Source organism: Leptidea sinapis, chromosome 30 (genome assembly GCF_905404315.1).
Source record: "Leptidea sinapis chromosome 30, ilLepSina1.1, whole genome shotgun sequence".
Classification (NCBI taxonomy): Eukaryota; Metazoa; Arthropoda; class Insecta; order Lepidoptera; family Pieridae; genus Leptidea; species Leptidea sinapis.
This window is the reverse complement of record NC_066294.1, coordinates 1,318,099-1,332,526: the sequence shown is the minus strand read 5'-3', so window position 1 is coordinate 1,332,526 and position 14,428 is coordinate 1,318,099. Positions and strand designations below refer to the sequence as shown.

The window sequence follows — 14,428 nt, the reverse complement described above, 5'->3', positions numbered from 1 at the left end:
TGCCAACATGATAAGTATTATAGGATTCCATGTATTTAGGGTATATAAATCAAACGACTATAGAAAATAATTAAATTTGAATGTCTAAATTCATTTTAGCAAATCATGTAGTACAGGGTGTATTTGTTTTGACATCACAATAATCTTAAACCAATGTAATCGAGTAATTCTCTGTCCGTCTAACTAGTGCCTTAAATTCGTTTAAATTTTACTTCTTTCAAGAATTCGTACCTTACATCAATACACCCTGTATATAATAGTATTATGACTAATGCCACCGTACAACAGTTATAACATGAGTGCGCCGTCCCTCATAACATGATACACCTGTGATTTCCAGAATGCTTACTCTTAGAGCGACAGTGATTCCCTTTTAATTCCTTTTCTAGGTGCTTTGATAACGTCACAAATAAAAATGCAAAGTATAGTTCAAATATTTATTACATTTTTTTTTGACGAACGACATGAATTTTTCGATGTCAGTTTATAATAAGCTAAGGGGATATAATAAGGGGTCACATAAGGCTTAACGTCTAACGAACAATTTAAATTGAACGATATTTTAATCGTTTAATGAAATTCTTAAACCGAAGGAAAACGCATATGCCTCTATTGTATACCTCGTACCGATAACCAATATTAGTTTTCGGAGGTTTAACAAACAGTTATTCGAATAAGGTTTATTATAACTTAAGCATTTTATTACGAATAAGGCGGTAACTACCAATATATCATTGCTAACTTTTTTTTTTTCAACAAGACAATAAACCGGGACCCGTACTCATGTTACCTCATACGATGTGACCAAAGACTCGATAGATATAGATATAGTAATAAAATAGACGTAACCAATAAATAATGTTTAATATCGACATTTTACAGTCTAGTCAGACAGAGACGGTGCCATATCGCTCACTCACTCGTTACACATTGCTCTCAAATAAATTCGTATTTTGTAAATGTTTGTTTTATTTTCTCTTGAGCTCACAGTTGCAGCCGTTCGTCGCGCAGGCTTCAGATAACTCCATCTGAAAAAAAGTGGACTGAAAAAAATGGAGGAAAAAAATGGTCTTTCAAAACCAAAGATACCGATGTGTTTCCATATGTATGTATTCTTGGAAGGCTGGCAACATTGATGCAGTAGGTGTGGGTGGGCCTACGATACTACTACTACCATACTACGATACTGCAGTGATTCTATTACTAGTATACTGGTCTATACAATTAGGAAACAAGATTTTGGTCCTTTGTATTGTTTACACTACAGTTAGGTTTCAAATAAATATTTTAGCATTTTTAAATGACACTTTTTAATTATTACAATTAATAGAGAAATATTATTTCGTATTTTGTAATTGAAAAATTAAAAAAGGACATTGTTGGCGAAAATAGTAGATTTTACAACGAGTGCACAAAACGAATCATTTTTATGCGAGACTTTTAGCAACGTAGTAGTAATGTCGAGGATAAAATGGTTTTGTGGACAAGTTATAAACTCTGCTTTTCATTTCGATTGCGAGGAAATAAAACAGTAGTATAACATGGACATTTATAACAATTTTAGCAAATTTGAAGAAATTAATAAACGCACGTAAAAACAAGACCTATTTCCCGCCGCTTTTTTTAAGTCTTACGACATTGATATTAGGCTTGGGCAGACCTATACAGCCTACTATTATATTTATTTTGTAACATATAATTTTTTTTAATTAATTAAATAACCTATCGTATTTTAATATAAATTTTAATAACTTTTCTGTATTAAAAAACACATGAGGCAAATAAATTAAAGTAAATATTATAAAATGACAAAATCTATCTCTGAACTTTTTAGTGTTTGGCTGTATGGCTCACTTTCTTTGCCTTAATAAGATACATTTATGAGTAGATACGTTAATACACTTGTGCACAAAAATCGATTTTGTGCAGCCTATATCGTGCACAAATAAGCAATTTCAGAGCATGAGACGTGAAAATACTCTTCTGTGGTTGTTTTTAGTAATTTGTGTAGCCCCCCCCAAGGACATGAGCACTAATAAGCTTGTTATCGTCGCGGCATGCTTCGTATAATCCTTCATATATCTTGTGGAATTTTCTGTGATTAAAATGTAAAGAAAATACGATGGCCTCACTTTGTGTTTGGGTGTTTATAGACTCTAAGCTACTTTAACTGACCCAGTTATAATAAAATCCGTAAACAAAAAACTTAATTTGTTCGACATAATTGTTTGAGCAGTATATTATATTCATTCTCAGAAGAATAGCATGCTACTATGTGTCACACATGCCATGCCCAGTGACCTTGTTTCAGTTCACGAATTTGCCATGAGAAGTTCAAAGAGAAAACATAGTGAAACAAAGAAATAAATAAAGGCATAAAAGCCATATATTTTCTCAAAATTGAGGGAAGAAGCGGAATAAAATTAATAAGCTTAATAACCTCTATCAATTTATCCCTTTTCAATAATTTTCTGAAAATAACAACTTTTTTATGCCTGGAAGTGTATTTTTAGCGGTGCCTCGATCATACTACAAATCGACAAATAAAACAAACAACCGGCCTTTCTATCTTGAAACAGGAGAGAGTATCAGGCGTCATCCTTTAATAATGCGATGGGAGCTCGAGACTGACCACTATGACTACTATCATATCGATTAGAATACCGCTAGAGAGAGTGGTTAATATTGTCCGGGTATTTCTCAATGTATCTATCTATAAGTTGGATAGATGTTGAAAACGCAGCCCGTATCTTGTGCACAATGATAATGAGATGTTTCTAAGTTATCGTAGAGTTACTGATGATATTGGTACTAACAGTTTTCCGTCTCTGCATGCCATTAGCTGGTGCAGATCTCTTGTAGTCGGCATCGATCACCGGTGGATTGTAATCTCTCGGTTTCGACGGTCCAGGCATAGGCTGAAATCATTATGTAGTCACTTGTTTTATACATATTAAATATTAGTACCGTCAAACATCAAAACGTTTTTAAGGCCTTAAGTACCGTTACGGCGCGATATATATTCTCATTAACGGCTGTTCCCAATATTCAGCCTATCTCTTACTTGAGATAAAAACTTAACAATCGTTGACTTTTCTGTCCCAATAAACTAATCGACGGTAACTCACGCTGTCTGTCAATGGGACGATGTTTATAACGTTACCAGCGATAGAAGTTTGCATGGAAATTGCAATTCACGCGTCCCAATATAAGGCGATAAGAATGACTTATCGGGTATATTGGGACAGCTTCAGATTATTGACAGCTAATTACTGACAGTAGAAGGTAGTAATTTATCTCTATCTTTAGATAGTATATTGGGAAGCCCTAAGACGTGCAATTCTTTCTGTCCTCACGTATATATGTAGAAATTAGAATATAAAGTCAAAGTCAAAAAAATCTTTATTCACTGTAAAACTTAATATTATAAGTTATTTAGTGCAAGTGAGGATGAAGTACAAAAGTTACAATAGCATTCAAATGAGTATAACAATATTCATGAACAAAATTTAGAACATTAATTCCAACTATCTTTATCATTCAAGTAATCTTTCACATTATAATAGGCCTTAGATGTTAATTTATTTTTTACGATACATTTAAATTTTTTAATAGTTTAATATTTTAATTATTATTAAATTAAATTATTAATTAAATATTTTAATTTCATTTGGGAGTTTATTATAAAATATAACACAATCCACTTTAAAAGATTTAGCAATTTTACGGAGCCTAGTAGATGGAATTGCGAGTTTATGTTTGATTCGAGTATTGACACTATGTACATCACTATTCTTTTTAAATTGGCTTATATTTTTATGAGCGTATAGGAGGTTCTCGTATATGTACTGGCAGTGCACTGTCATAATATTTATTTAACTAAACTTTTCTCTCAATGAATCCCTTGAACGCATTTTATAGACTGCTCGAATTGCTCTTTTCTGCAGCACAAATATGTTTTCAATATCTGCAGCCCTACCCCACAATATAATTCCGTAAGACATGACACTATGAAAGTAGCTGAAATATACAAGTCTAGCCGTTTCAACATCTGTCAGCTGCCTAATTTTTTTTATCGCAAATACTGCAGAGCTAAGTCGATTACATAAGTTTTTTATGTGAGCACCCCATTTTAGCTTAAAGTCTAATGTAATGCCTAGGAATGTTGTCGTTTCTACTACATCAAGTTTGTCATTATTAATTTTTATAGGTGTTGGTTGGTGCTTTATATTTGGAAGTGTAAACCTTACACATTTTGTTTTCCTTTCGTTTAAAAGTAAGTTATTAACATTAAACCAATTTACTACTTCAGCAATGTCGTCGTCAACCTGACAGAATTTTTTTTGCTGGCGTTTTATTTTAAATAACAAAGATGTATCGTCAGCAAACAATATAATATCATGTTTATTTTGAATAAGGTATGGTGAATCAATAAATAAATTCAGAAAGTAGTAGATACCTACTAATAATATTATTTACCTACTCTAATATACACTGCTATATAAATATAGTGCAGAAGAGGATGCTTGGAGACGGAGCAGAGAATTTCCCACAAACCGAGCAGTGTAGAGACATCATCATATTATAGTCACCTCGCGCTCGGTAGCGGACGGTTGCAGTCCGTCCCTCCTCTCCCCCGCCAGGCCGCCCCCCTCCTCCCCCTCGTCAGGCTCGCGCGCGGGCGGTGGCGGGTAGCGGTACGACTGATCGGGAAGCGACAGGTCTCGCGGCGCGTACCCTTCGAAGTGCTCCTGCATCGACGTGGGCAGCTCCGGCATCGGGTACAGCCGATATTTCTTGCAGTATTCCTGTACACATATTAATTACACCTCATTTAAAGTTAATAACTAATCCAAAATTATATGGTCTACGTATATTTCGTATGGTGTTTCATAAGGTTATTTCGGTGTCAATACCACCAACACGAATACGGCCATTAAACCGTGCTGCCACAATGGCATAAGAGGAACTGCGCACGGTGTTCTAAAATCATATTAAATCAATAGAATTCACAAAGTTGAGAATGGCAGGAGATCTCCTGGGACTCGGGTAACAAAAATATTAAGGTCGAGAGCCAATAACGTATTGTTAAATAGTGAAAAAACAATGAATGCTCAAAATTTACCGCGCCATACAATAGAAATGTAGATGGGACTATTTTATTAAACGGAATGAATTAATTTTAACGAAATTTTAATTAAAAAAAGAGGCCCGCTGTGTTTCTTACCCCCATTCTTCTGAGGTTTGAGACGTATGTTTCAATCAAACGGTAGGCAGATTTTGTTGTTGAATAATTAATTTTGATATGATTGACATATATTACCTATTTTGAATTGAAACATTTAATTTTAAACCGATTCAAAAGTTCAAATGAATAATTATTCTTGCAATGCTCCTGGTTGACCCTAAACTAATTTGGGGAATAAAATGGTGGTGGTATAATTTCTCCCTCAGAGTCCTTGCACGGCACACGCCAGTATAATACAGACGGGGGCGTACATCTCTGACTCTGAGCAGCGCGTGGTCGGGGCGGCCGTGGCGCCGCGCCTCCTCCAGCAGCCGGCTCCAGTACGTGAACAGCTTGTTGTCCTGGGCCCGCAGCTTCTGCTCCGCCAGCTCGCCGTAGAAGTGACGAGTGTCGGCGCGGGCCTGCGCCTCGCGCTCCTCACGCTCGCGCTGTAGTATCGACGAACATGTAAACCAAAAGTTGCTGACTTCATTACTAGAGGATACTTTCTACAGAAGGGATTCCTTTCTTCTACCTACAAATCAACCATGTACAGTCATCACTCATTCCAAGGACGGTCAAGTTTTTCAAATTTACTTGTATGCATGGGCAACTGTGCTCCCATCCACGATCATATAACCCGCATGCTCATTTATTAAAAAATGTAAAGTATTGTACGAGATAAATCATGTTAATAAAATTACTATAGAAATATAATAAATGTCTCATTAAAACCGAAGATTATGTATGTATATGTTATTTACCCAAAGCTTGAGGATGTCAGCACGGTACTCTTGTATTTTCCTCTTCTTCTCATCACGTAACTTTTTCTGATAATCTTCGTAGAGCTCCGCATTCTTAAACCTTTAACATTATACTTCGTTACTAAACTACATTATAAATTATAATTTCCTATTTATTGTTACGTGCAGCAGCTGAGACCAAGGTGAATCATTTGAAGGCATGTTTAAAAATTTGTATGTTTTTTATAAAATCATTTTAATCCTAGAGTCAAAATCATCGTGATTTAATAATAAAGTCATCTACAATATAATATGCGCTGCTAGGATTCATACAGTTTACTCTCTAAAACAGCTTGGAAATTAAAGCAAACAAAATTTACATTTATGTAGATGACCTGCTGGAGGTTATAAGCTTACCTGTTCATCATATCCCAAGTGTGCATGGTGTCGAGCTCATGCAATCTCTGTCTCTCTTTCTCTAGGAACTGCTCCTGAATCTCGATCCTCTCCTGTTTTATCTTGGCTTCCCTGTTGGCGTCTGCTTGCCTACGAGCTTTTGCGCTATGAAAATAAATTTATAGCATAAAAAATACTTTACCCATTGAATAAATTATTACTTTCGAATGTTAAACAAATAAATAACACACCAACACTTAGTTCATACAGTATTATTACGTGAACTATACTTGCGTACCATCCAGATCAAGATAATGCTTTTAGTGTTACAAATTCTTAAGAGATTACAAAAGTTGCATCCATTTAGTTTTATACATCGTTCCTACCTGCTTACTCATTACATTTATAAGTGGCAAAATACTCTTAGGACAATTGTCATGGTTTGATTCGTTACAATATTATATGACATGATAAGCATAATCTGTGATCGGTTGCATTGAAATTAAAAAAACAACGACTTACGCTGCATCTTTCTCTCGCACAGCTTTCTCCAAATTCTCTTTCTCCTTCTGATCGCGAGCTGCGTCACCGCTCTCCAGCTTATGACTTATTTCCTCCAAAATACGAAGCTTCTCATTTTTCATCTAAATTGAACCCAATAATATTATTCAACATTTTTATGTCAAACAAAATATGATTGAATCTTTCCTATAATATAAAAATAAAAACTACCTTGCGATCAACAATTTCTACAAACGTTGAGGTGGTCTTGGATAAAATGTACACATATACTATTTGATAGTATTACACTAGAAATATATATTTATTATTCTCTTATAAGAATAATCTACTCAATATTAACCGAATCTGCATGAATGACGACCTATCTTTTGGTAGCTCCGGCTCCCTTTCAAAGTCAGAGTTTTAGGTTTCAGAAGCAGTGTGTTAATAAAAGATAGATGCATAGATTACCTATTTATCTACTCGCATGTTGATACTCCTACTGCATATTATTAGTAATACTTCACTGACCGCTTTTTCAGTCTGCTTCCGCTTAGCCTCGACCCTGGCGCGAGATTTCTGCAGCACCTCTATTAGCCGGTCGTCAGTCCGGTCACGCGCCTCATTCTCTCGCTGTCTCTTTTCGAACTCTTCATGAGAACGTTTCATGTCGAACAGAATGCGCGCCTTTTCTGCTGCTTTCTGAAAACATGCATGTACTGCCACTGTCTCCGCATTGCCTAAAGAAATTATTGGATTATTTACACTCTGATCAGATATTTCATACGAATTACATAGAATTACATGATTCTAGTAAACTGTTATATTTCTGAAACCACAGTATTTTGTATATATGGAGTTACTTGATGTGGTGTGATAACATTAACAATTAAGTTTATATTAGTAACGCCACTTATTGGTTATATCTTCTATACTTAAAACATATGGAAGATTTAAAAACTGAAGACAAAAAAGCAGTAAACTACTGTATGCTACGGTATAGAGATACATTGAATATAATTAGACTAACAAAGTCTTCGTCAAACTTATCGAGAGCGTCCATTTCAGCGTCCGCCTTCATGTTGTCGATCTTCTGCATCTCCAGCTCAGTTTCGTACTCCGTACGATTTCTCTCCGCCACCTCTTTAGCTCTGCAACATAAATTATATCGTTTTTGTGTATACCTGTACAGTGTGTTTGTCTAGTCTGCCAGTAAGGATAATCTTGGAGTCTACTGTCTTTTTCCGACACGAAGCTTCGTAAACGAACAAAATTTAAACGATGTTTCAGTACTGACCCCACTCATTTTTGTTTTCGGACGCACAGACGAAGTTCGGAGCTATAGAGAATATTCGTGAATGATTGAAATGAATATTTTTTTGATCCGACTTATTTGAAGACTCAGACAGACAAAGAGCAATGACAAAATAATGTATTAAGTACACACGAATTGTAAGCATGTCAACTTAGTACTTGCGATTTTTTGATTGAAATCTTTAAAAAGTTTTCTAAAAAGAGTTCTCATTTATATTGGTGCTAGTAAATTATCTTTTATAGCGCTTTTTACCATACCTTGCAATCGCGATATCAGTTCTATTCTAATTTGTTTTTTCACTAAAAATATTGCCTCAGCTTAATACCATCCTTTTATAGGTACATCTTTTTAAGTGGCTGCACGTATGATGATGAAGATATAAGCCTTATAATTTATATTTCTAAGTATTCTTTGTTAGCTGTTAGTAACTTTTTCTGTCATAATAAATAAATAAAAAAAAATTTTCTTTTAATTATAACAAAAATGAAACTTATTAGAAATGTCACTAAAGATAGGAATACCACTACTGTTAGAAAGGAATAATTATGATAAAGTTCTACCTTTATCCTTTCTAACAGTTGTACTAATGCAGCTCATGCCCTTCGACCTGCCTGTAGAGCTTGAGGTGAAGACGCAGCTGATTAAGAGGGAACCCGCCTGCTTCTTTCAGATTAGAGTTCATTCTCATTTAACTCGGGAATATCAATACCACCCCTTATACTTAACTACATATTATAGCCTGCTGTATAATTTATTTCTGTTTCCTATAAACTCTAAGTCGGGAAATTCACTAACATTAAGGCGAGGTTTTCCCAACACTTTAGGTAAAAATTGAGCGAACGTTAGATTCGATAGGTAGGTACGCATGGACACAGGCGTCGGGCATGGCTGAGGTCAACGACCGCCGACCCAAAGGACCGCGTTATATTTTTTAAAACTTACAGTTGTGCTAGAGTACGGAATTACTGTGATAATATTTTTTATGCATTTTTGAAGTAAATCTTTTTTATCGACGTATGAGAGAAATGTTATATTACGCGCAAAATTATGATTTCAACATTATGGATATCGTATCCGAGATCCTCGAGGGTGCAGAGAACGATTGTGTGATCATTTTTGAAATCCAAGATGGCCGCCGCACTTAATTATGATTTCAGCAATATGGATATCGTGTCCGAGGTTCTCGAGGGTGCAGAGAACGATTCTGTGATCATTTTTGAATTCAAAGATGGTCGCCGCTCATAATTATAATTTCAGCAATTTGGATATCGTGTCCGAGGTTCTCGAGGGTGCAGTGAACGATTTTGGGATCATTTTTGGAATCCAAGATGGCCGCCGCACAATCGTTCCCGGACCCTCGAGAACCTCGGACACGATATCCATATTGCTGAAATCATAATTTTGTGCGGCGGCCATATTGATTTCAAAAATGATCAGAAAATCGTTATCTGCACCCTCGAGAACCTCGGACACGATATCCATATTGCTGAAATCATAATTTTGTGCGGCCGCCATCTTGGATTTCAAAAATGATCACAAAATCGTTATCTGCACCCTCGAGAACCTCGGACACGGTATCCATATTGCTAAAATCATAATTTTGTGCGGCGGCCATCTTGGATTTCAAAAATGATCACAAAATCAAAATCGTTCTCTGCACCCTCGAGAACCTCGGACACGATATCCATATTGCTGAAATCATAATTATGAGCGGCGGCCATCTTTGAATTCAAAAATGATCACAGAATCGTTCTCTGCACCCTCGAGAACCTCGGACACGATATCCATATTGCTGAAATCATAATTTTGTGCGGCGGTCATCTTGGATTTATCTAACTTCCCTAAAGTACATATATACAAAAATCCCGCGTGGCATAATATTCAAAATAATATTACGTAAATTTTATTTTAGTACTTTCGGACTTACATTTACATATATATTTCAACAAATACGCTGTCGCGCATCATCATTATTTTTTTACTATGATTCCCGCTTTGTACTTGTTTGCTAAAATCTTACGTAATGTGAGCCCGAGAGACACGAACACAGTACCTTCCTTGACAGTGGTCACGGGCGTACTGCTGGCTTGAGCGAGCAAGCAACCAAGGCGTCGCGTTTAGTTTATTACGAAAAAAATTAATATAAAATAATTCACAAAGCGTATTGATAAATCCCACAGTTAAAACTTATAAATACTAATAAACTATCGAATAAAATATGTTTTGTGTTTATAGCTATCATAGTTTTATGATAATATAAACAATTCAAATAAAAAGGACTATTTTTCAAAAAATAAATCTATCGAGATTTTTTTTCGTAATCATGTTTTCGAAACAGCGATAATTTAGATAAAGAAATGAAGATAAAAATGTCAAAAAATTGGAACCGTAGTATTTGTAGAAGTATTTTAAGTAGATTTTTAAAAATGTTACTTTTTAGGACTATAGCGCCTTAAAGTTATTGCGCGAGCGGCTCCGGTTCCTTCTACGTTCTAAATGTTCTTCACTCGATTAAAGGCATTATTGAAACCATTTAAAGCAAATTTGCAACAAAATCCCGAAAATCAAAAGGTTTCTTTTAAGGATTTATCAAAATCTTCGGTTTCGTCAAATTGAGGTTAAAATACCGAACACAAGTCAACATTCCGATAACAAATTCAGCAAACACGCGAAACTTCGATCAAAACATCGTTTTTCGTTGTATAAGAGTAGACCTAATTGTCTGAATCGGAACCATGCCATGATGGTTCAAAACATTTGAAAAAATCTTCTAAATTTATCTCAATTTTACAATATTTTTTATCTATAATGATAAGTATTTAGAAATATAAAAGTAATAATATTTTTAAATTAATATAATTGGGGTGAACCATTGCGTCATACGATAGAAAATAATTATTTATTGTGCCTTTGATCCCTCACTATCTCTCAGGAATCTAGCTTAGAAAACTTCGTTTGCTCGGGATTCAAATTCGGCACTCGTAACGAAAACGAACTCTTGAATAAATAACTATTTGAAACCTTCAGTATGAAACAGGCAAAGGCACACATATTAGGTAGGTGCAGCTAGATTCTGAAATGGATTTACTTCTTTTAATAAGTTGGACTTAGGCTTATAACTAATTTCTTATAAAAGCCAAAACTACAGAAATATCCCTTATCCCTCAAGTACGAGTTTTGAACAAAGGTTTGTTGTTTGAACAATTTATTTATTATTATTTTATTTTATTATGGAAAAAGAGGACAAACGAGCGTGATAAGTGGTCATCACTGCCCACATACTCTTGCAACACCAGAGGAATCACAGGAGCGTTGCCGGCCTTTAAGGAAGGTGTACGCGCTTTTTTGAAATAAAGTATCTCAACAAATTTGTGATATAATAATATTATGCAAATATGTATATGAATTCATCAGTATAAAGGAAAGTCGACTTAATCCTGCCGAATTTTAATTAATTTTATTCAAATTATAAAAAACGTAATATCAATTATTACGAAATACGTTTTTGTATTATCAGCGTTATTAGCGACAAACAAGCGATGTCACCGCCTAAACATTTCCACTTAGTAGAGTCCACTTTAGGTAATATATAAAAAAACCTGAAAAAAAAAGGAACTGTAACAAAGTGACATGACTCACTGCTCAAGTATTTCCTTTTGATATTTTTTATCGGCATCAAAGCGTTTCTTTTTGCGGTCAGCCATGAGCTGGTGCCACTCCTTGGACTTGCGTATGATTTCATCATCGTCTTTCTTCTTCTGCTCCATTGCCAGCTTCTGCAACTCTTTGTTAAACTTGATTTGCTCTTCGCGTTCTTTCTGAACAACTGTTTCGATCACCGCACTGCATAATTTTCACAAAACTTAAACCCATAAGTAATATAAGATTATTTTAGATATGTATATAAAAACAAACAAGATTTTAAGTAATTGTATGTTATATTATATTAAACATAATAGGGAATATTTGAGGTTGTAAGACAGTAGAAGAAGGGGGATCACGTGACGCCTCCCCGAACCCACACGATCGTTTATCGTCCTAGTTGGTAGCTCAGTACACGAAATTAATACGCATTGTGAGATCTTTAGTTTTCATGTTCATAAGAAAATCTTTCATCAGAAAAATGTATTTTAGCTTAGATGCAAACTCTAAAATTTTCTTCGAATTGTTCTTTACCATTGTTTTTGTACCTTATAACCTTATAACCTAACCTTATATACCTGGTAAATCATTAATAATTTTCACAGCGAACGCTCAGTGTATGACATGCACAGTATACGCTAATATACCTTGCTTAATGCAAATTTCGAGTGGATTTTTTAATTATTTTAACTCATACTTCTCGTAGATAATATACTTTTCTAAACATTTATTCTTTTTCCAAATATGTTAATGAGTTTTTAAGTTTATCCAGGAGATACAAAGATACTTTTACTTTATCAATCTTTTTCTCTTTACAGTATTATAGCTTTGCCAAACAACAGGCAAGTCTGATCAGCCATTTAAAAGTACCTATGTTCTTACTAACCATAACTACATTGTAACCACTTTGAATTTTATTTTAGTAAACATTTTAGCTTGGTATGTACTTACTAAATAGCTAGGTATGATAATGTACCTATGCATTGTACGCTCACCAACAAACAATAGGTATTTCTTTGGACACGTTATATCCGCGCAAGAGGTGATAGAGAGATAATGTGAGTCGTATTACATTCGGTCACATACGTCCCTACCCGTGCCAGAAAGCCTACTTGATGAAGAACGACCGCTATATCGAAAGCGCCGCGAACAAAAGATGTGGACACGTAATCTCACGAGAGCAGCAGTTTAGGTGCGTCTGTGTTCTTGAAGACCGTCTCCCGCGCGGAGTACATCAGCTCCTGTTGCTCTTCTCGCTTGCGCCGCATGTAGCGCCGGTAGAACTTATTGTTCGCCTCTTCGGCCGCCGCGATGCGCGCTTGCCGGAGTTCCTCGTTGCGTTTGTTTACTTTCTGCAAGTCATCATGATCTTGTTTGAAAATTTATAATTATAAATCCGGAATCCGTCTCATATGCGTGTAGGTATCTATGTGCCCTACCTACCGACAGTTTATTATAACTGTTGTAGGAATGTACTAGCTAGGGCTCCGCTGGACCTGGATACTTTGACATTGTCTTGTTTTTAAAATGAAAGATTGTAAAAAACAAATATTTCGAATTTAAATTACAGAAAAACAGATGTACATATTTAGTTATGTAGGTACCCTACCTACCTACACATCGAAGGATTACAAATATGGCAGAACTTGCCCCCGTTTTCAGAAAGGATGTAAAAAAAACTTTAATTGTAAAAAATACCTACATCCAACGAGTTCGGCCAATGTTTCGTCATTTCTCTGCTGGTATCGTTCAAGTACTTCACGTAATTCCGGCGTCGTGTCGCATCCGGGTCGTCGTTGCTCTCCGTCCATTTGTGTATCCGAGCCCATTGATCTTTAGTCATTGCTATTGGCATCTTGTCTAGAATATAAACAAGAAAAATATTTTAAGGCTTGTGTAGCGTATTAATAATACTAAATGAAAAAAAAAATGAATAGACAAACATCTATCAATACTTATTGATTAAGCAGAATTTGTTCAAAAGTAGTTGGGTACCGTAGCAACCTTCTAACAGCTAAATAAACCAATATGACAAGATGCGAAGTATAAAAACTATTGAAGTCTGCTATTCAATTCAAGCTCATTTCTACAACATGGTTATCTGGTGTAAAGTTTATCGTGAAATATTTAAGCCTTCATTCCCGTTACTCTACAGACCACAAACTTCTTTTAAAAGGCTTTACTAAGGCTTCTTCCCATTTTTTAATGTTTAACGGTATATAATTAATATTGACGACTAAAACATTTAACATATTACGATGCTATTGATAATAAAGTAATTTGCAGTTCAGCTTACAATTATAAATTATATTTTACAAAAGTAAAATGTCTTGATATCAATTATATTTGATCATGAAAATTAAAGTATACATTCTGACATTAAAAACGAGTAATTTTTATTCTTCTCCAATGCGCTCATGGTCAGTGTTAAAACTTCTTAAACTTTTCTACACCGTTATTTTAAAATAGTTTGCGTAGAACGAGACGAAAATCATGTGACATCGTAGGTAACCCATCAAGTGTCAGTGACAATTTAAGATGATTGTCAAAATCATCTTTCAAAATTCAAACTTCAAAACAGTTATGTCAGCCACGTCGTGAGTG

At 35.1% G+C, this 14,428-nt stretch overlaps 1 protein-coding gene across 2 annotated transcripts; it reads right to left on the bottom strand.

Moving 5' to 3' along the window:
- Window positions 1-845: 845 nt before the first annotated feature.
- Window positions 846-14,240, bottom strand: LOC126973821 (golgin subfamily A member 6-like protein 22). 2 transcript variants are annotated; one of them, XM_050821162.1, is made up of 13 exons: window positions 14,121-14,240; window positions 13,527-13,684; window positions 13,001-13,176; window positions 11,822-12,025; window positions 7,898-8,018; window positions 7,399-7,569; window positions 6,889-7,010; window positions 6,388-6,531; window positions 5,992-6,091; window positions 5,500-5,676; window positions 4,593-4,808; window positions 2,817-2,918; window positions 846-1,028 (listed from the first exon to the last, which is right to left on the bottom strand). In XM_050821162.1, the coding sequence occupies exons 2-13, from the start codon at window positions 13,677-13,679 to the stop codon at window positions 969-971; spliced, it is 1,746 nt and encodes a 581-aa protein (XP_050677119.1). In that variant the 5' UTR covers window positions 13,680-13,684; window positions 14,121-14,240; the 3' UTR covers window positions 846-968. The 2 variants fall into 2 exon arrangements, with proteins under 2 accessions (XP_050677119.1, XP_050677120.1); XM_050821163.1 differs by lacking the exon at window positions 2,817-2,918.
- Window positions 14,241-14,428: the final 188 nt, after the last annotated feature.